Here is a 22,076-nt window from a genome sequence, read left to right as displayed (position 1 = left end):
GCAGCCGGGGCATCAATATTTTGTAGTAGTGATGATCCTACTTCGCCCAACCCCAAGCTCTTTTGTTTCATGATGACTCAATGCTGCTGGTGATGCTGCATGTTGCACTGGTCAGTAATTGGCTGGAATGGACACACTTGTAGATATGTTTTAATGCCTGAGAGTCTTTTTGTCTATAATTAACTTTAACTAACACTTAATCAATTGCCATTATACGAACATGATTACATTAACACATGTGATTGAGCACCATACAGCACTTCTCAGTTGTAGCACCACTATGACTACTTTCATGTCATTCAAAAGGGAGAGGGGGTCACCTCATTTTGAAAGGCTTAAAGACATGTCTGCAGAACCCCTGCTGTGCACAGTGTCAGACCAAAGGTGCAATCTAAAATTACAAATGGCTCTCAAGGTTTTAATTACTGCCAACTATGTAATTTGCACAATTCAGCCAGTGAATGCCACACATTCTCTCAGCCTTTAGACTGCTTCTCTGTATAGTGTTAGCTGTTATTTTTTTGTTTATCCTGAGAAGATTTACCAACAAAACATTTTCAGCACTATCTGGAGGATTTTCACCTCTCACATTTTCCAGCCGGTCAGGGGAAACAGTCCACACGCAGTCCAACCTCTAAAACCTCAGGGCTCCTGTCTGGACAGAGGTTTGGCGGTATAGGCATCGACTGAGCTCACGGTGAGAGAAAAGCCTTGAGAGTGAAAATCCATGTGAGCCTCCGTGTGTTATTTCTGGAAAAATTCTAACAAGATTGGGAGTCTGCAGCCATTCGAGTGGCTCTGTGAGGCTGTACTTAATACACAACGGGGTTTTGAGCTTGAAACACAAAGTACAACTGAGGCTGATGGGAGTGCCATAGCAACAAAATTATTAGCAAATATTTTGTTGGAAACCAAAGTATTAACAAATTAAAAATTGACGATGCTATTACAGGAAGCGACCAACACAATCAGTAGAATTCATATTCTCAGAACCATAGATATCTGTGCAGAATGTAATGCAATCAATACAATAGCTGAGACGTTTTAGTCCAGACCAAAGCGGGGGACCGTCCGACATCCCTCGAGCCACACTACTGCTAAATCAGTAAATGAATGAACTTGTTTTTCTAACCGAAAAGACTGAATTTTGGAGTTAAAAGCTGTATAATTTTCTATGAATAAACAAACCAGAACCAAAACCAGTAGACTGTTTCATTTTAAAATGAAAAAAATGAGGGGATTATAGTAATTCCGCTTCTTTGGAAAGGAATTTATCTATTAGAGGAGACATGTGAAAGGTGGAACAGAATGGAACATAAAAGGCACAAGCCCAGACTGACTAGAGAGACATCCTGCCGAATTATGACACAGAACAATTACCTCCAACATAATGACTTTTGATTGTTATGAGTTTGTTTTATGGCACATGGCAAACCATCAGAGTCAAAGCAGGTTTCTTATGCACTGACAGACTTTTTGGAATGATGTCTTGGCACAAAGCATGTGAACACAAGAACATTTAATTGAGTAAGTACACATACTCTTACACTTAACTCAAAGTACACTTACTCAACTTATACTTTACTACAGTATTTCCATTTGATGCTTCTTCAACTGCATTTCAGAGGGAAATGTACTTTTTACTCCACTGCATTTCTCCGACTACTATTTATAATAATTACTTTACCGATTAGATTTTCACACACAAAACAAGTTTATAAAATAAGCCCAATTGCTATACATTAAGCTGTCCAACAGTGTATACAGTAGTTACAATTATCTTCATCTGCAGCCGATACATATTTAAAAAGCTCATTGCAAATGTAATGATAATGCAATAAAGTAACATTACCCTGACAAGAGCCATTCTGCTGTGTACTGAGTACCATTTAAATACATTTTGCTGATATTACCTCTGTACTTGAGAAAGATTTGGGTATTGATACTTTTATTTAAGTAAAACATCTGAATACTTCTTCCAATGCTCATGTTATAGCTTTAATGGCTCAAAGATGCCTTGGGTTCCCTGATAGCTCAGTTGGTAGAGCGTGCACCCATAAATAGAGGTTTACTCCTCGATTCAGTGGGCCAGGGTTTGACTCTGACCTGCAGCCTTTTGCTGCGTGTCATTCCCCCTCTCTAACCCCTTTTATGTCTTCAGCTGTCCTGTCAATAAAGGCCTAAAAATACCAAAACAAAAAAATACATGACCACCCCACTGAACTGTCAGATTTCTTCCCATAATTTTGGATATTCATTTAAAAAAAAAGAAGCACTTCTTTTATCTTCTTGCTGTGAGATAATTGATGGCCAAGCTTCTTCAGCTTGTATCTTGTATTGAGAGTGATTTCTCAAAAGGAGAACAAACGGAAAGAGGCAGCAGCAGTTGATCTGGACAGCCAGCAGATATCCACACGCAGACGGCTCTCAGTCTTAAGTGGACAAGCAGCAGCCTCTCTCCCATTTAGGATAGTGGGCTATTTAGCCTGACAGCCATTAAATATGAATTAAAAACCACACAGGCCTCTTTGCCTCCGAAAATGTCATTACATATCTTCATGGCGGCCGATTGTTGAATAAGCAGTTTGCAGGGCTCCCCTGGGGGCAAGGCTGGGGATGGGAGTAGAGTGGAGAGGAGTGGATGGAGGGAGGGATGAAAGGGGGAGGGGAAGGGAGGAAGAAACCGGGGTGGTCAGATGAGTGCTGGAGTGAAGAGATGGGCAGGATGGAATAGGGGGACAGATGGGTGTAGGAGCAAGGAGGAATGAGAGGATGAGTGGAGGGATGGCAGAACAAAAACAAAAGGGGGAGGAGAGGTGGATGGCAATATGTGGAGGTGAAGCATGGAGGATGGAGAGAGCAGTGGAAGGAATAACGAACAGGTTGGTCTGCTGTAACGGATGAGGCCTAATAGCAGCTGAAATGGAATCTACATTACAGGTCCTAACTGAGTGCAGTACTTCAGGGGCCGAGCCCCTAAAAAGGAGCAAATAATAGCGCTGCCTTGAAGTGGTGCTTCATTTTCTCTCCAGCAGATGAGGGAGATGTGTAGGGGGGGATGAGATTGAAGGGGAAGGGTATTACTTCAGAGAGATACTGGCTTTCTTAGTATTTTTAGGGTTGTTAAAAATGTCTCAAAAGGTCAGCACATTCATTTCACAGTGTTTGTGGCGTGGCCAGGAAGCCCAAACCACCAAGCTGTAATTATCCAAGCTGCTCCTCCAAATTGTATAAGAAAGAAATATATTACCACTGGTCTTGAATATACCCCTTTGTTGCCTTAACACAGCTCATTTCACTAAAATATATTTGATATAGCCCCACCAACAATAGACATTTAATGAGGTTATTTTCACTGATGCAGTTTACCCTACAGAATGATGCTCCAGATTGTGAAGAGGACCTGTAAATGAGAGAGAGGAAAAAACACCATAATGTATTTCTTGTGACATTATTATATTCAGTCAGTCAAACACCTCATAGTAAACTGCACTTGTCTGATTGGGCTGCTACAAAGTAACAGTAGGCCAACAAAAGTACAGTACATCCCCAGAGGACAAGGCTGTTTTCTTTTTTTCTTCTGTATTTAGGCTTCATTTTGCTACTTGGACTTGTAACTGTTCTTCATATAAATGTTTCTGAATTAAAGTAAACATATCTGCTCTTTGACTGCAATGTGTTGGATCAGTGACCCAAGGGGAGAAATATTATATTAGTGTAGTATAGTAGAATATATAAATTGGGCGCCAATTTCTTTGTCGGAATAAAATTCTAGAACGTGTTTCCATACAGCCAATCGGATTGCTTCATTTTTAAGCAAAAGCAGTGATGTCACTGTGGTGTCAACACCCCACATTAGCAAATAAATTAGCAAATAAATAAAAATTCCAAAAATGGCTGAGATTATTTTGGACTGAAAAATAGGGATTACCAATTGTGATTTTAACTTTATATTTATAATTTGATTGATTACAGGGTCTTATTATGTCCTCTTTTCACTGGCCCGCTTAAAAATGTATGGATGGCTAGGAAGCAGTGACACAAAGTTGTTACAGTAACTGGTTGATTGCATTGATTGACAGGTGGATAGATGGATGTTGGGGGACACATGGCAGCAGACAGATGCAAGGATGGAGGGATGGACGAACAAATGCACAGACAGATGGAGAAGCAGACAGGCTGCCAGACGTGAGCAGCCACTGGTTGTTGTTCTATTGACCATGTGATTGGTCAATACATTGCTCCGTCTGAAACGTAATCTGCCCTTATCAGGTTATCCCAAGCCGTCTTCAAGAACAAAAACGGCCCCACAATGTATTTATCCAACATGGGCATGTAGCAACAGATTATGTGGACAGTACATACACATAGCTTTTCACATGTCCAGGACTAGTATGTCTATATTTTTGCTAGTTTCTAGTGTGTGCTGCCCAAAGAAAACACCTGGTCCAATCCTCCCTCATGTTCCAACTGCAATATTTCAGTCGAGCGTTTACACACAGAGGTGCACAGCTTCACTTACACTCTCCTTTCCCTGCATCGCTCTGTTCTGTGAGTGTGTGTATGTGTGCTTTCACTCCTGTCAGTCCACTTAAGGGCCTTTGGTTTCAGAGGAGGCCATTGTATTTCCTCCATCGCCTAGCAACCATCACCAAGGCCGACACTCCATTGTTGCGGAGGCTGAGAACCTGAATTGCCTGCTGCCTGTTTCTACTTTTCAAAATTGTACTGTAATTTCACAAAGTGGTGTTTCAGAGAGAGAGAGAGAGAAAAAGAGAGAGAGAGAGAGACTTTAAATTGAATGGCTATATGAAAATTGGGGGAAGCTTCATTTGCTGGTTTCACAGGAGCTGCACACGTTTGTTGAAGCCACACAAATAGTTGAGAAGCAAAGACATTCAGAGCTTGTTGTGCATTCAGCAAAATGAAAACAAACACTAAACTGTGTGTTTGTCAGAGATTTATCCACCTTACTTTTTGTTTGAGTACATTTAAATACTTGAGTATTTCAATGTTATGCTCAGACATAATGTTGTGTTTAAGACAGGAGCGAAACAGATGAAAAGATGCCTGTAAGTGTTTTCTGTGAGTTTGTAACAGATGTGTGTTTATGGCTTATAGTTTGTTGAAATGTTATAGAGGAGAGAAACTGACAGAGGGAGATACACATCCACAAAGACAGGCAGACAAAGAGTGAAGAGAGAGTGAAGAGAGAGTGATAGAGATGTGGAAATGCAGAGAGAGAGAGAGAGAGAGAGAGAGAGAAAAAAGGAGAAAATGGGAAAAACATGAAGAAAATGTAGTGGGCGGGACTTGAGCGTTGAAAAGGTTTGTGGGCTAGATTTTTCTTAGTGACGTCACTTTTACACAGTTTCCTTGAATAGCACCTGTGTGCATGGGGGCTGTCCGTCAGTTCTGAGTAAAAATATAACCCATGCCAGCAAAAACATATCTATCAGTGTTTTGCCCTGGCCATTGGAGACAGACTGTGTCCTTTTTTCTCCTCAGAGGCCAACATCAGCTCTGTTGTCTTCAACCGCTGGGTGTGAAAGATTGGCCCCCTCAAATCTTCTATTTCCTCAACCCCAAAGCATTTTAGCCTCTTTTCCGTACATCCAAAAAAAAATCCTTTTTGTGAATTCAAGTGAGTTAAAACATTTTTGACAAAGACTCCGCTTTCTCTTTGTGCAGTTCAAATTGCTCTTTTTTTGTGTGCCTGCAATTGACGCCCTTGTGGATGACCCCAGGTGCCTAATTCAGAAAGGGTAAGTGCCAACAATTTCACATTTGGATAAATCAGAGTGTCTCTCCTTATACTGTATATCTTTTTATTGTTTTGACGGAGCCATACCGAGAATTTCCGAATCGCCTTTTGAATATTTACTGTTTTTGTAGTGTTCATTGCAGCCATTTTGCTCTGCAATCTAAAGACACATTTTGCCTTTACAACTCGTCTTGTCATTGTCTGTCAGTGTCAACCGCATTCTCATAATGATTCTCATTTGTGCAATGGGTCCATTCTGTCTCTGCACTCCTGTATTTCACATCAAACTGCACAAAGATCCTGAGAAATCTGACTGTTCTCACTCATTTTCACAAAAATCATTTACGATACGCAATTTTTTATTTTAAAAAACGCACAGAAACAGACGGTTATCTGCCAAAATGCACGCGTTAGACTAGTGCAGACACCCCACTGACAAACTGTAGATGTGTGCGCAAATCTACAGCACGCCAGGGGTTCAGGGCGTAGAGTGGTCATCCACCAATCGGATGGTTGGTGGTTCGATACCTGGCCCTGCAGCCCCATGTCGAAGTGTCCTTGAGCAAGACACTGAACCCTGAATTTCTCCCGATGCTGCACCTCATCAGTGTATGAATGGGTGTGAATATTCAGCTGATGAGCAGGTGGCACATGTATGGCAGTCACAGTACTTGAATGTGTGTGAATGGTGAAGGTTTCCTGTACTATGTAAAAGCGTAGTCGTTGAGACTAGAAAAGTGCAATATAAATACAGTCCGTTCAAATACAAATTGAACAGGAATCAGTTTCACAATGACATTCTACATAAATCAGGAATGCAGAAATAACTGCAAAGATTGAAAAAATTGATTTATTTTTGTCTTTTATGCTGTTGCAAGAAAGAAAACATTTTTTTTTAAATCTGATAGAACTAAATAATAAGTAAAATACATGTATAAAAAATGACAGGACACTCCTACTGCCAACAGCCATTTCCTAGGCAGCTTTATTTATACCCCACTCTTAATATATTGCATATCATTTTGACATGTACATGTCATAATTCTAATGTTGGTATAACACCTACTGTACAATTAAAGTGCTTTTTTCTGTGTCCATTACGGTAAGTATGTGTCCATCCCTGTTATGTGTCATTAACATTAATTAACATTAACAAAATGGCAAAGTGCCAGTGAGAAACATCTGACTGTAGGTTGTTTCCTCAAAAGATGACTTCCGAAAGGCTATTATTCATGTTAAATAATTGATCCTTATTGACAACATAAAGCCCTTACCTGGAACCTGTAGACGTCATAGACAATGTGGAATTGAGTGGAGTACATGCAAGTGGGAGAAATGTTAAATGAATGCCATAGTTTTCATCTGAGGCTCAGCAGGAGCTGGTTTATGGAATTACAAAGTTTTACTTTCCCATGTGAAATAATTAGTTTTTGCATCCTCCTGTAGCTTCTTCCAATAAGTAATCAATTGTATCTGATGGAAAATGATTATCTGATTCAAAAACCCATTATTCTGTACACAGCAATGTTTAATACTGTTCGATTATGTTTATGTGATACTGTGTATTCCCTGCAGTCTCTTATATACTAATATTTCTTTTAATTAGGGCTGCAACTGTCAATCATTTTCATTACTAATTGATCTGTCAATTATTATCTCTTTAATTTCAAAAAACTTCCAAAAAACGGTAGGAATGCCTCTTACCCTATGCAAGATCCCACGATGATGTCTTTAAATTTCTTGTATTGTCAAAACAATAGTCCAAAATTCCCAAAATATTCAACTTGCTAAAATGTGAGACCAAGAAAAGCAACATATTCTCAGATTGGAGAACCATCAAATTCAAATCATTCAAATCAAAAAAAAAAAAATTCATTTTTTTTTTGCTTGAAAAAGGACTTAAACAATCAATCGATCACAATAGTTGCATATTAATTGTCTTTTGATCAACTAAAGGTTGCAGGACCACTTTCAAGCTGCAACGTTTGGACATTGTTCTGTTGTAAAATATGATTAAAAGCCTGCTGTAGTAACACTGCAGCCGTCAGTGTGAACGTCACAATAGGGACAAACAACTGGTTGAGTGAATATTTTAACATTATTTCAGCAGAGCTTTAAAATCGTAAACTGAAAAAGGATCTTAACCTGCTGACCGCCTCCTTTCTCTTCACCATTCACCTACTTTATTGCAGCAGCATCGCTGACTGACAGCTGAATCCAACTGAAACTGAACTAATTAGCACTGACGGGAGTACAGAAAATCACGCCGCAGTGACTGAATGACAGCTTGTCAGCGAGTGTTTTCTCTCTGTTCCAGCATGCAGGATTGTCTCCGGCTGTACCGAGCCTTGGATCCCACAGTTTGTTCTGGCAGATAACCCCTGGCCCTGCTTCAGGCCTTTCTACCTTCATCCAGAACACACTGAACCCTCCACAGGTTCACACAAAACAGTTGGTTCCATGTTTCAAGGTAGAGAATCTGCAACTGCGTGTCACTTTTTAGTGGTGGAGTACATATATAGAAGTGTAAATATATATTAATGGAACACATATTGACCCCCAGTTAATACATTAGGCAAGATGATGACTGTATGATTATGATTTTCCAATTAACAAATAAACGGTAGATGAAAGATAAGACAGTCGCACAGAATAAATTGCAGTTATTCAAATGATAACTTTTTTTTCCATCTATAAAAAGGTGTTTTTACTTTCTTTCAAGCGTGTTTTGGCCACTTTTGCAAATGGTTATTTGACAGGCTGCCCATCGATTCCTTTAATCTCTACAAGCACAAGGAGAAGGCTGCTCAGCACTGCCAGTTCTTCTGGGACAAACAGGCTCCGGCCTTCAACCGAGACGTTTGAGAGGGCCGACGAAGGTCTGGTTTGAAGGAGAGCCGTGAAGGTTCTGTCAAAAACTCCTTCCGCCATCCCTCGTCTCCACAGGATCACACATTAGCTCAAGGAGGCCACCTTGAGTAAGCTTGGAGCTTGGCAACAGAACTGGGAGAGAATAAGAGACTACTGAATAGATCTCCCACTGGTCCCAGCAATGATTTGATTGGTGCATTTGTAGTTGGCTTAGAAAGAAAAGCATCCTCTACAAGATTTTAATTTACAGAAAAATGCTGTTAAAAGTTATAAGTCTCATGGCCGTCACTGTTTGGGTGAGGAAGTCCATAGCAGCATGGAAGACTAGTGATTTTGTTGTTATGTGGTTGAACTGACAACAAGTCATTGTCTCCCTCACTGCTTTGAGACACAAGCTTGAACTTACGCCAAATCTGTGACAATTTCTCTCAAAATGGGACACTGAGCTCCAATTTCCCTTTGAGTAGTTGCATAACAAAGCAACGAGTACTCCGGGTGCCTTCCAAGAAAGATGAGCAGCAATTACTGTACACCTTGATGTACTATTGTGCACAACACCGACTAAACTGGGTCAAATCACAATTTATCTCCATGGGGAAGCTGCACAATTTTGGGTGAAAATCAGGAGGATACAAGAGGTGGAATTAGAAACGCAGATTGAGAAGTAAATTGTCAAAGCAAAGATTGCCGTATTATAGTTTTGAACATATTGTTCAAATAGAAATGAATTTTGAAATTATTTGTGTTTGGAGTTTTACTAAGACATTGATTGACTTGGCTTAAGCTGTGTCCAAATTATACATTGATCATGCAAATCCTTCTGTTGTTAATCTGCTTACTTTACACCACACTGGTGGAGGTGATTTTATTTCTCTCCAAGCTTTAAGGTTGTTGTGATAAAAAAAAAAAATTGTGTGGTAGGTTAATTATTGGCCAAAAGTCAATACATCCATCAATTTAAATTAATCTCATTCATCAGATTGTATCCACGCTGTAAACTGGACTCTAACCTATTTGACAGCCTACTTCAGAATATTGAACCATGATGGAAAACCCCATTGACCCAAAGGTCAGAGGTAATATTGATATCCACTTCAATGAATAACTCTCACCAGATTCTGCTTCAATATATTTCATTTCAGCTTGATAACTTGCCCTGCGGCTTAATTTTTAGAAATTAACCTCTGTGCTCAGAATGCTTGTATAGCTTTACTCATATAAGTCTAAATCAATGGCGATTTCAAACCCTTTTTAGCCCCCCTGAATTTCATTTCAGCCCCCCTAGAATTATAATAATAACAACAATTTTCTTTTAAATCAATTTTAGTGCTTCAAGTTAGAGTTTGCGAACTTGTCTGTTAGTGTCAGAGGGCAAACAGTTACAGGTTCAAAGAAACAGGTTTATTATCCCGTGTCGCTGTCGCTAATGCTATGCACCTGTAACCCAGTCGAGGAAAGTTGTATTTTTTATTTATTGTTTAAGCCTCATTATCATTTCATTTGATTCTGGAGATCCATGAAGGGACTTTTGTAGTTTTTTCAAATGTTCAATATTTAGCATTTATCCTGTGTTATAATAATAAATAAATGAATATATTCATTGTTATCCAGTTAAATTACTGATTTAGCAGGGGGGTTAACACTTTTACAAGGCACTGTATCTGTATCAGATTCTCATTAGGGGCTTAAATCCCTTAAAGGTCTGATCCTAGAATCAGCTCAAAATGATGACTTTCAAAACCTTTATTGGTAACATTCAGCCATCACATCTCAGATAACATGGAGACGGACAAACACCAGCTTTGCAATTTGGACAGACCCAAAACAGGAACGTTATTGCAGCTGGAATGAACCAACATCAAGCTTTACTGGGGGGGGAGCAGGGCCTTGGTCTGGTCCATCACCTGCTGGAAGAACTTCTCCATGATGTCGGTCAGAGGCTGGACCTGGGCCTGGAAGTTGTCAGTCAGAGGCTTGACCTGGGCCTGGAAGTTGTCAGTCAGAGGCTTGATGTGATCCTCAATGTTGGCGATGTAGGGTTTGACCTGCTCCTGCAGCTTGGCAGCCTCGGCCTGGACCTTATCAACCAGAGGCTGGATCTGAGCCCTGCTGTCGTCAATGTAAGTCCTGTGGAAGGGAGGAGGAAGCGACTTCAGTTAGCCACTGCTGCTGACTGTATTTTAATAAAGGAAAGTGAACTTGGACTGCCTAAAAAAGTATTAGTGTGACTCCAAAGGAAAGTCTTTTGAGAAAAACAGCTGTGATTGACCACTCATGGCTTCAATCCAGGTTATAGGTCAAGATAATGTGGGTTCCAAGAGGTGGTTAGACTTTAGCTTTGTGTAATTTACATAATAAATATGACTTTCAGTCATAAAACTGACTGAAAAGGGACGCATTTATTGTTTTCAGAGGCAGTTTTTCTCAGTTGTGTAATTTCTCAATTGCATGAGATTGTCTACATGTTAAAATTCAAATAAAAATAAACTTGTATGTGTATAGCTAATAAAATATGTCAAGTCATTTTTAAAGTCAATCTATTTTCAGGGGGGAAATTAATACTTCTGGAACTTCTATATGACATTCTGAACACATTGTTCTAAGAAAAATGAAGCGGTCAAACATTCATACACTTGACATTTACATGTAGAGCTTCTGCTTGAAACGTTTCACTGAATGCTTTATCCAATCTGTCGCTTACACAGAGGGGAACAGTGATTTCAAATGCCAAGATCACAATTCCAAGCACAGCAGAGCAAAATTAACTGCAGCCCGAAAAAAGACAGAATAATATTTTGTGCAGAAAGCATGAACATTAGAAGAACATGAAGGTATTTTTTGTGTTGGTTGTTACTTACTGGGCAGTGTTGGTCACCTCCAGAGCCTTCACCTTCTCCACCATGTCCTGAGTGGCGCTGGTGATGCTGGCAGACATGTCATTGATGAGCTGGGTGAGCTTCTCCAAATCGGTCTGGGCGTCACGCTTCACCACTGACCCGGCCTCAGTGCCTGTGAACACACATTGGCTGTTTGTTATCTAAATCCACTTAATGTAATTCAACCTTACACACTGCACAGCCTGAAGACAGTTAAAAATATCAACAGTAATTTCTTCAGTTTATCAGATTGAAGGGTAGGCATGCACACACAATAGACATATTTCATTAGCACTATCTCTCTGCTGTTGTGTTAGAAATCCTTTGAATTTGGTTGGTTTGTAGATTTTTTTAAAGTGTCCACTGAGGGGTATTACTGTTTCTAAATTGCACAGTGGTCAAGTTCAGATCAAGGTTTTTAAATGCCTAAATGTGAAGGAGAAAGGTTTTTTTGATGTACAGAAAATGAATCAGATATTCTGAAGTTAAGTTTACGTATTTTATAGTCCTATATCTGATCTTATAAATACATTACGTATATCAAATAGAGTTGTTTTTTTTATCAGTAAAAACATGTCTTACCATGGGCAACAGCCAGAACAACGAGAAAAGCGGCAACGAGGGAGAATTTCATGGCTGCAGATGAGCAAGACAAACCTGTAGAAAGTTAAAGGACATATTCTGAGGACACTGAAAAGTTTCAGAGATTACAATAAAATGGTGGCACACTGTGACAAAGCAGCAACAGACATTTCAGATCATTTAGGAAATGTGAGTGATAGTCAATGTGTTTTCTACAAATGTATGAACAATACGTTTCTGTCTACAGTCATAGAAAGTATAATAAACACCAAAGGAAAGCAGCAAGAGACATACCTTAACTCCTGGGGTTCTTTGACTCAGTGGTGCCTTCTGTCAGAGAGCCGGAAGCTTTTATAGCTCCAGAGGGTGAGTTAATCACGACTAATCACAATTTAATCACCTCCTACGTAAAGAAGTGACCTGACTTTGAGTTGGCTGAACCTTGATGCTTGAGAGCTGTCACAAGAAAAAAACAAAGTCCACTTTGTGTGTGTGTGTGTGTGTGTGTGTGTGTGTGTGTGTGTGTGTGTGTGTGTGCGCGTACGTGCGTGCGTGAATGCATGTGTGTGTGTGTTCTTGTTTAACTATATCTGTGAGGTCCAAAAATCAACCCCAAAAAATCGAGAGTTCAGCATACTTGTGGGGTCCAGACAGCTTTGTGGGGCCAAAATGCTGGACCCCACAACTTTGAAGGGCTGTCTGAGGGTTAAGACTTGGTATTGGGATTAGGGTTAGAATTAGGTTATGGTAAGGGTGAGGGTAGGGGGGTTAGGCATTTAGTTGTGATGGTCAAGGATAGTGTAAGGGGCTAGGGAATGCATAATATCAATGACAGGTCTGCACAAAGATGGTTTCACGCACTGTGTGTGTGTGTGTGTTACTCACTTTCTGTTTGAGTACATTTAACTACTTGATTTTTTCAATGTCATGCTCAGATGTATAATATAAGTTATCTGACAGCTGGAGTGGCTTTAAGGATCAAGGTTTTACAAACAAAACAGTTAATCAACTTTTAAAATATGATGTATTATTATTATATTGGTTAAGGGTGTCTTACTTAGGTGCAAAATGAAGCAAGATAAAAGTATGAAAGATCAGACAACACAAACTGGAAAAAACAGTTTCATAAAGATTTCATGTTTTTTCAAGGTATTTTTTTGTGGTTCTTTCCTTTTTAAAAGTATATATTATCCAGTATGTCATTCATGAGCACTGATCTTATTTTTTTGTGCCCTATCTTTGGTGATTGCAGGGGTTTAATCTTACATTCATATCTTAATAAAGGTGAGCTGGAGCCTTGGACACTTCCCTGGTCCTATCAGCAGTCACCCCTGATGTAGCGTATGTAACAATCAGCAGCAGCCCGAGGAGCTCCTGATAAGCTCATCAAACAAGATCCTATAGTTCCTGTGTCATCATACTGGGGCCTTCTGGCTGTTCGTTTTTCTTTTTCAAACAAATACAATTACTGCCTCGATGTGTCTACAAATCATCAAATGATAAACATTCTTTATGTATATTTATTATGTAATCCCTTTGGTGCATTTGGTATATTTGTTTAAATATACTATACAGTATATTGTGTTGTGTTCTCCACTTTTACATTGCAACAGCTGTAGGAAAGTGAGTCGTGTCTGCAATTATGTCACTATATGGCAACCTACTTATCTACTTAGTTATAACATTCATTGATTGTACTACACGCCCTTTTTTGGCAACAATGAGTATAATAAAAGGGCTAATAAAGAAAGTGTAATTTCTTTAGCCGATGTGAAAATGGTCTTACTTGTCTTACTATTATTTGACTTACTGTATTAAGTGCTTAACACGGCTTTGTGTGCCATCTTGGATTTTGTCTTTCAAAGCGAACAATGCAAATGCAACAGCTTCAGCTGGCTAAAGCCAGCATGCTTGGTTTGATAGGAGCATTGAGGTTAAAAGAAATAACTGAATGATAGGTGGTGAATTTAAACTGGATAAATACATCTGAGTGTCCATTCCAAATGAATATTGATTTAGAGAGAAATTACAAATTTTCTGCCATGGATTCATGTCAGATCATAGATGGTACTATGGACTATATTAGTACAGAAGTGATGTGGACATTGTTGCTAGTTCAAAATCCATAAGGTTAAAGTTCAGGTCAGCTATCTGTCCGTAGCATGCACTATCCTGACTTCAGGACAGTTATTTTATAGTTTGGACACTTAACAAATTACTTGAAATACCAGACTTAGGCCTTTACAAAACTGTATAAGAAATGACATGGTTTAAATGTCTATCTTTGGTATTGGGTTAGCTTTAACTATAGCTTTAATGCTTATCCACACAGATTCTTTAGTGAACTCTCTCTCTCTCTCTCTCTCTCTCTCTCTCTCTCTATTAAATTAAATTCAATTCTATTCAAAGGGGCTTTATTGGCATGAAAGTTTCAATAACAGTGTTGCCATAGCATTACACAGTTATATGAACATTGACACAATATTAGGATGGATTTATACTAATAATATAAGTTTTTGTATGAAAAATAAAAAGAGATCTCTCTCTATCCCTCTCATTTATCTAGCAATCCATGTTTTACTTATATTGTGGTTTTGGATTGCAATGGCCATTGGTCCTTTCCACAATAAAATCTCTGAAGATTCCTCTGGTAAAGCTTTGAGCTGTGACCCCTGTGGCATTTGCCACAAGATGGCAACATTGTAAGGCATTGTAAGAGCAGTCTTCTGAAATGGTTAAATAGAAAGGGACCCCTGCCAACCTGTGTTTTAACAAGATTTTGCCCATTTAAATCTGACGTGACTACCGGTTTTTCAACCTGGACCGTATATTCCTATGTTCTTGTTAAGTGACTGATGGGAATATCAATCTTTGGCATTGGTCCAGTATGAGGCAAGATCTCTGCAGTCGGCAGCGGCGAAACAAGCTACAATGTAAGTTAATAGGGCAATTGCCAATTGTATTAACCTTCACAAAAGTGCTCGTTTTGACATTGACAAGCTCAGATTAATATTTTAAGAGTCCGACAACACTATATGTAATTAATATATGCGTCGAGGAGTAAACCTCTAAAACCTCAGTAGTGGAGTAACCAGTGCACCAGCTTTATAGCAGCTTAGTAATTAATATTACGATGTTTTTGACCAAAAACAACGTAGCCTGACTATTGGCTATGAGATTAAAAAAAACAAAAAAACAATCAACAGTAGTAGGCTACGGATATAATGAAGTGGATAAAGATAATAGAACAGCTTGAACAGTCTGATAAATTCAGAAAATTACATTACGTTTTACTGTAACTTTTAAAACTAGGAAAATAAAACATTTGTGTCATATTACCGTTACGATATCCAAAAGTGTAGGCTATATCGAGTCTCATATAAGCTATAGATATAATATTGAGACATCGCTCAGTCCGAAATGCATCATACATTCAACATTATTGTAATCCTTGACAACAAACTGGTAAGCCTCATACGTCATCATGTTTGGTTCAGGAGAAAAGGAGAACAAAATGACAAACCTCTGTGAGTTGTCACAGAGGTATTACGGTTGACTGTGTTGTTGTGGGTTTAGTATGCAAAGTAACTGAAACACAGGAAAACCTGCCTGTGAATTACAGTAATATTTACTGATGAGTTACTTACTTTTACCTGACCTGGCAACATCCGCTAACCTGTTGCCTCTATCTGCGTGAACGTTGGTGCGTCGTTCAGACGCTGCAGTCGTACACACACACACAGACATCATGGCGGACGTGCTGGATCTTCATGAAGCGGGAGGCGAGGACTTTCCTATGGATGAGGATGGTGATGGTAATATTAATATTTAGACCCAACCACTGGTGGCAGATACTCCATAACTCCGGCTTTCAAATTATTCTTTTTAAAATATAGAGGTTTACATTGAAATGGTCGTGGCTGTAGGTAAATGCTGCAAACTCTGACTGCGTGGTAGCAGGCCCCAAAATGCTAACATGCTAATATGATGGTTCATTCAAAGGTCTTTGTAAGATAGCTAAGTCGTGGTAATTGCGACCTATAAAGGTCAATTTTTCTTCTAAAAAGGATATTTGAAATGTGTTTCCTAGCATAGCAGCGTGGTTTACGTTGCCTTAAGATATCACTTTATCACACTGTTATTAACCGCTGCTAGCACGCCAACATTAGCCAGTTGAGCCTTCACAAGCTAACGTTTTCGGTTGGGAACTTTGGCAGACATAACGTAGATTTACGGTATAAGTATTTAACGCTACATTCATAATTTATGTTTTGTACTAGGGCGTTAGCTAGCTACACAATGTATATTCGCAGAGTTTTAAATAGCGTTACATAAATAGCAACTTAGTTAGCTAGCTAAGCGTGTTTGCTAGCTAACTGAGATCAGAACCAAAAGATTCAACTTTATTGATCCCCAGCGGTGATTTCGGTTGTTGCCGCAGTTAAACGGAAACAACATAGAGATATACGGATAGAAAGTAACATAAATAAATAATAGGTAACGTTACATAAACTAAAATAGAAAATAATGAAAAAAAGAAACCATGAACTCTGTAGAGCACTTGGAGCAGTGGACAGCCACATATCGTCCGGGGAGCAACGTGGCGTTCAATGTCTTGCTGAAGGACATTTGACTTCATAATAACATAGTATAATATGGTTAATTATGAAATGGTGAGGGAAATAAGACATCGTTAAGGTGCAGTAGTGTTATAGTACACAATTACATTATATAATCTTATATGTACAACAATGCAACAGTATATAATAGTACTGTGCCACAATATGACATAATATATTGTGTAATATGTATCATAGAATAGAAAGATACAGCATATACAAACAAAATATTACCAGTATGACGAGGTATACTGGGCTTTGTGGAGAAATGGCAAGTAAGCAGCATGCATAGATTTTGACTTGTTCACCTTTTCTTTCTCAGAGAGCATCCACAAGTTGAAGGAGAAAGCTAAGAAGAGGAAAGGGCGAGGCTTTGGTTCAGGTGAGTTACCACTGTTTTGGTTACAATGGTTTATCTAATCTCCTGACCTTTTTAAATGTAGTTTCTTAGGCTCGTCAGCAAAGTTTAACATTTTTCTGTTTTGCTGTTACCAGAGGAAGGAGCCAGGTCCAGAATTAAAGAGGACTATGATACTGTGGAGCAAGATGGGGACGAGCCAGGCCCTCAGAGATGTAAGTTTTGCAGTTTAAATTTTAGGTTCAGTTTGAAAGTAAGCAAATAGAATAGTCTAAGATACACATTTGTTACCTTTAACGTGCCTCTGCTAAGGAAGTCATGCCCCAAGTAACCTGGTCTTGAAAAAGAACACAACTTCTGCAGTTTCGCTGAATTTCGGGTTCCGACCTAATGAATAGGGAGAGGTATTTCTGTATTAGTGTTTGGTATTCAGTTTGAACGGTACAAGCCAACAGTTTGATGGCCTTATCGTCATTTATAATTAGTCACGGAAATACCGTATACCGCAGTAAAATAGGGAGGAGGTTTGATGGTATCAAAATTTGGATACCGCCCTACTCTATAGGCAACATTTCACATTCTGTTTTTTCATTGGTTATTTGCTTTAAAAAAAAATCTTATTTACATCCCATTTCTTAACAATGCTTCAAAGCAAGGGTGATGCTCAGTTTACTTTCATTAAGTTTTTTTTTTTAAAGAAATCTTTAACATATCTTTACTGAGCAGTGGATGAGATATTTTTTAATCTATGTGGTTAAAATAGTTTTTGAATATTCTCAAAATAGCTTTTTGGTAAAATGGCGTCTTAGCTCTGTGACTCAAATGCAATGTTGATGAGAGCTTTAATAATCATAAATCTACTTGTCATAATCTAGTTGAAAGTGCTGCTTGGTTTATTAATTGACCCCTGATGCCTTTTCCTGTCTTTGTTGTGGCTTAGCTGTGGAGGGCTGGATCCTGTTTGTGACAGGTGTGCATGAAGAAGCCACGGAGGAAGACATCCATGACAAGTTCTCAGAGTTCGGAGAAATCAAGAACCTGCATCTCAACCTGGACCGCAGAACAGGCTACCTCAAGGTGAGACAGATAACCATTTATCATGTGCACGCTTGTCAGATCAAAGGTGTCCTTCATTTCATGGACGAGAAGTTGACATTTAGTCAATGCACAAAGTAGTGTTGCAAAAGTTGAGGTGCACAGATTGTCACTTTGTGATGCAAGAGAGCCCATATGTGGAGTTGCGGTGACAGATTTGAGCAGTTGTGAATGCTGAATTGGGGATTGAGATAGAAAATGTACTTGATTTAAAAAAAAAAAAATGTAAATGGTGCATTACAAGTTTGCAGCCGTTGTATGTATGGGAATATTTTATCTGTGACTTCTTCACATTCAGAATACGGGTGTGTGAACATAATCTTAGTGCAAATCACAAATTCCCATTTTTTTTTTACAAGCTCTTGTGTGTATTTTTCTTTGTGACTTTAAATTTTGCTTGTGTGTGTAAATATTATTTAAAAGTGCAATTTTTAACATACAAGTTCAGATTTTTGTTCTGCAAGTTCTGACGTCGTATTAAGTGATCACATTGAGTCTACAAGCTCTCACATTTTGCCCCATATTCACCTTTTATAGTTTCAGGCAAAAGTGTGTGCGCTGTGAAAGACGAATAAAACCTTATTTTTTTTCTGGTTTCTCAACGATCAAAAGAACACTGAAAAAAAATCTTTTTTGTTGTTTTTTTGTTTTCTACGTTTTCTTTTTGGGACTGCAGCTTTAAACTGAACGGCAGGTTGAAGTGTGTCACACCTGCGACCACCAGCAGCCCTCATCCTGTCAGACAATAGCATACTAATTCGCCTAATCTTCATTGGTCTTTATTTCGTAATGGAAATGCAGCAAATGATAGGCTGAAGGAACCTTCTAGTTCATTAAAAATATTAAAAATAATTCTGGCACCTCTGGTATTGAGATTTTTTTTTTTGCTGTCCAGATGTACAGAATGTGTAGTCCTTCTAGTAAGCCACAAGGTGGCATCATTGTTTCAAATATGAAGTTGGAACAAAATGTCTTTGCCCTGAAACTCTTTCTCCACAGCAATTACACACCAGCATTTAGAATATCTATTTTCATTACAGACTTCAAACAGCAACAGTCTCTTACATTTTATTGGTCATCTTTTAATGCTTCAGCAACATAAAATGTATAGTGTTGACTGAACTTTTGTTCTAATTCAAAATGTATGCCCTGTGACCCCAGACTGGTTTCAGCAGAGCTGTCATCCAAAGAATATTAGGGTTCTTGAGTAATGGGTTTCCCTGTTTTGTGCTGTAGTAAACTTAAATTGTAAAAAGCTACAAAACCCAAGCACTGCTGCAATAAATTTGCAATAATTCACATGCTGTCCTGATGACCCTGTTCCCAGGGATATGCGCTGGTGGAGTATGAGACTTACAAAGAGGCCCAGGCAGCCATGGAAGGGCTCAACGCTCAGGACATGATGGGCCAGCCTATCAGTGTTGACTGGGGATTTGTCAGAGGGCCCCCCAAGAACAAGAGGAGGTAAGTGTGGTGTAATCTGTGATGGCATTAACTTCCCAGTAAAGGGAGTTTTGTCAACATTTCACATGTTGCACTTTGTCAGTTAGCAATTTCGAAAAATACAGTTGTATGTTAATTTTGGTAGAATTGCATCAAGTTATTAGAATTTTTTTCTTTCCATCAGCCAGGCCTTGATGTTTGCAATGTTAAAATGTAGCCATTTAAACAATCTAGATTATTTATTTATGTAATGTTTTTTTTTGTTTTGTTTACAGGACTGGCGGGCGGAGACGCAGCAGAAGTCCAGACAGGAGGCGGCGTTGAGTTTAGCTATTGCCATTGGCTTGAGGAGGGCACTTGACAGGCCATTTGTAATCCTCTCTTAAGAAACTAATTTTTGTACAATATTTTGAGTTACTGTTGTATTGCATCGATTTGTGCAATTTCAAATATTGGTCTGTGGAATTATTATCCTTCAGAGATGAATAACAAAATAATCTATTGGCATAAAAGCAGCATTTTCATTTTTTGTAAATTGCTTCTGTTGCTTTACAATGCACCAGAAGGATATCCATTCAGCTATCAGTGAAACTATCGTTATACATTTAATGCCAACTTGTATGTAGTGCATGTTTATGGTTCTCTCAAAATGTTTAAGTATTCTCAATGTGATTTGCATTTTGTTGTTTTGTTTTATATTTCTTGGGAAAATTAAACTTTTAAAAGCACTTGTGTGGCCTGTTTTATGGTTTATTTAGCCCTGCTAATGACGTAGAGTTTACATCATCTTAGATGACCTCACCCAGGCAATGGTTCCGCCCCAGCTATTTTGTCCAAAGCACCTGTCACTCTGGACTATGAATGCCACACTCATAGGCTACTTGGACAAAACCCCTTGCCCTTTATTTTTTCTGCAGCCAATTGGCAAGCGAATGTTTTGTACTGTCGTTCTCATTTGGCGTTTACTCCATTGGGAAACATCAATCAAAGACTGCAACAATGTCCATTGGTTTTTAGAAATGCCAATATCATAGACTGTTAGCTCTGATTGGGTGGCTGCTCGTGGGGGCGGGTTTAATTCATCGGTTGACGTTGTTGTTGTAAGTGGAGGAGAAATTACTTTGTCGGTGGTGGTCCAGTTTGGGATTTTACACGGAGTTCCATTAATGAAGATGTTAAAAAGTTAGGAATTGTTTGTCTTGGAAACGTGTATGGTACTCACGAGTTGGTATTTGCTGGAAAACTAAATGGGATGATGAAAACAACTGCGAGGCCGTTGAAGGTAAGCAGTAAAGGGATACTCTAGCTACTAGCGTTAACGTTAGCTAACGTTAGCTGCTGATTAGCCAGGCTTGAAGTAGCCACTTGCTAGCCAAACGTCATGGTTCGGTCTACTTACTGAAACATAATAAACACTTCTTTGCAATAAGAACTGATGCACACGTATGGTAATTTCCTAAAAGGGTGACTAAATAGTCAGTTGCATGAAAATAAAGTTATTGGGGTGAGTAAAAGCGTTGCATGAACCCCATGCGTTTGAACGCCTCAAATGCGTTTATGTAAGCATGTATATTGTTCGTTGATATTTTGTTTCAAAGAATAGTCGTAGCCACAATAGCTGGCACAGAGTCAACATTTAGGACAAGCCATCGTCAGTAGCATTTACATGCATATATTTACTAAGCATGTAGACGAAACAAATCGTTGCTGAACATTACATTAGCTTTAAAAGCTGTGCAGGTTAAACACTGAATTTTAAAGTTGTGCTGAATGGGGGATTAGTTCAATGTTTATGCTTTTAACAGTTATGTTAAGCTGTTAGAATTACCATAAATTGTATGAGCTAGCTTTCTAATAGCTGGTCGTCACGATTTAGGTGATCTGAGCTCAGTTTAGTTTAGGGTGCATGTGTGATGTAACATTTACTTAAAATACCAGCTTAGAGGGAATTGTTGGAGTTAACCGTTAACATCCACGCGTATTTTTTTCTAACTTCTTTTCAAAATCGGTTTTATGAAGCAAACGTAAGGTAGTTAACCTGATCGATTGGATCAAATCAGCAGATCATCTCTTTCCAAACCTTGCGGCCATATATTTGTGTGTGTGTGTGTGTGTGTGTGACCACTGCCTGAGCTGGCGGGTCATTAGGTTCAGTGTTTCGTGCAAGTTTTGAAGCTAGGACTTATTTATTTGCCGGCATTTCCCAACAACACCGCGATGAAAGCGGCTTTCGTTACACTTTTCCTTAAATTATTCAGGTCTTGTATTTGGGGGCTCTTTTGTTTGCTGGGACAGCAAAGACAGACCTTCAACATGAAAAGTAGGACATAGGTCCAAGTTCCTCACTGCACTTGGCTGACAGGAGACTGTTCAAATTGTTATAAAGCCATAGACTGTTGAAAACACACACACACACCAATAATTATGAACCTCCTTGATGGGATTTAAAGAAGCTAGGCATTGTGTAG

At 38.9% G+C, this 22,076-nt stretch overlaps 3 protein-coding genes across 7 annotated transcripts in view; 2 read left to right on the top strand and 1 right to left on the bottom strand.

The window, feature by feature from the left end:
• Nucleotides 1-10,363: 10,363 nt before the first annotated feature.
• Nucleotides 10,364-12,565, bottom strand: LOC116691459 (type-4 ice-structuring protein LS-12). Its single transcript, XM_032519086.1, has 4 exons — nucleotides 12,388-12,565; nucleotides 12,094-12,168; nucleotides 11,494-11,644; nucleotides 10,364-10,762 (listed from the first exon to the last, which is right to left on the bottom strand). Exons 2-4 carry the CDS (start codon nucleotides 12,143-12,145, stop codon nucleotides 10,501-10,503), a joined length of 465 nt encoding a protein of 154 aa, XP_032374977.1. The 5' UTR covers nucleotides 12,146-12,168; nucleotides 12,388-12,565; the 3' UTR covers nucleotides 10,364-10,500.
• Nucleotides 12,566-15,641: 3,076 nt separating this feature from the next.
• Nucleotides 15,642-20,333, top strand: rbm8a (RNA binding motif protein 8A). Of its 2 annotated transcripts, none has more exons than XM_032519084.1 (6): nucleotides 15,642-15,908; nucleotides 17,035-17,094; nucleotides 17,208-17,285; nucleotides 18,011-18,147; nucleotides 19,493-19,629; nucleotides 19,884-20,333. In XM_032519084.1, exons 1-6 carry the CDS (start codon nucleotides 15,842-15,844, stop codon nucleotides 19,930-19,932), a joined length of 528 nt encoding a protein of 175 aa, XP_032374975.1. In that variant the 5' UTR covers nucleotides 15,642-15,841; the 3' UTR covers nucleotides 19,933-20,333. The 2 variants fall into 2 exon arrangements, with proteins under 2 accessions (XP_032374975.1, XP_032374976.1); XM_032519085.1 differs by having other exon boundaries at nucleotides 15,645-15,902.
• A 346-nt stretch (nucleotides 20,334-20,679) lies between these two features.
• The window catches only part of otud7b (OTU deubiquitinase 7B), a 43,909-nt gene continuing 42,512 nt past the window's right edge, over nucleotides 20,680-22,076 (top strand). For all 4 annotated transcript variants that reach the window (XM_032519225.1, XM_032519224.1, XM_032519223.1 and 1 more), the window contains exon 1: nucleotides 20,680-20,890. The gene's annotated coding sequence lies outside the window, so the exon portion shown is untranslated. The remainder of the gene's footprint in view (nucleotides 20,891-22,076) is intronic.

Source organism: Etheostoma spectabile, chromosome 6, assembly GCF_008692095.1.
Source record: "Etheostoma spectabile isolate EspeVRDwgs_2016 chromosome 6, UIUC_Espe_1.0, whole genome shotgun sequence".
NCBI lineage: Eukaryota > Metazoa > Chordata > Actinopteri > Perciformes > Percidae > Etheostoma > Etheostoma spectabile.
Note: the sequence above shows the minus strand (reverse complement) of the source record. Positions and strands in the feature narration are given on the sequence as shown.

Excerpts from the sequence above, each read along its gene's own strand:
- LOC116691459 (XM_032519086.1), bottom strand. The coding sequence starts at position 12,145 with ATGAAATTCTCCCTCGTTGCCGCTTTTCTCGTTGTTCTGGCTGTTGCC. Across the intron at positions 11,645-12,093 it reads TGTTCTGGCTGTTGCCCATG|GCACTGAGGCCGGGTCAGTG; the intron begins GTAAGACATGTT and ends GTGTGTTCACAG. Across the intron at positions 10,763-11,493 it reads GAGGTGACCAACACTGCCCA|GACTTACATTGACGACAGCA; the intron begins GTAAGTAACAAC and ends TCCCTTCCACAG.
- rbm8a (XM_032519084.1), top strand. The coding sequence starts at position 15,842 with ATGGCGGACGTGCTGGATCTTCATGAAGCGGGAGGCGAGGACTTTCCT. Across the intron at positions 17,095-17,207 it reads AGGGCGAGGCTTTGGTTCAG|AGGAAGGAGCCAGGTCCAGA; the intron begins GTGAGTTACCAC and ends TGCTGTTACCAG. Across the intron at positions 17,286-18,010 it reads CGAGCCAGGCCCTCAGAGAT|CTGTGGAGGGCTGGATCCTG; the intron begins GTAAGTTTTGCA and ends GTTGTGGCTTAG.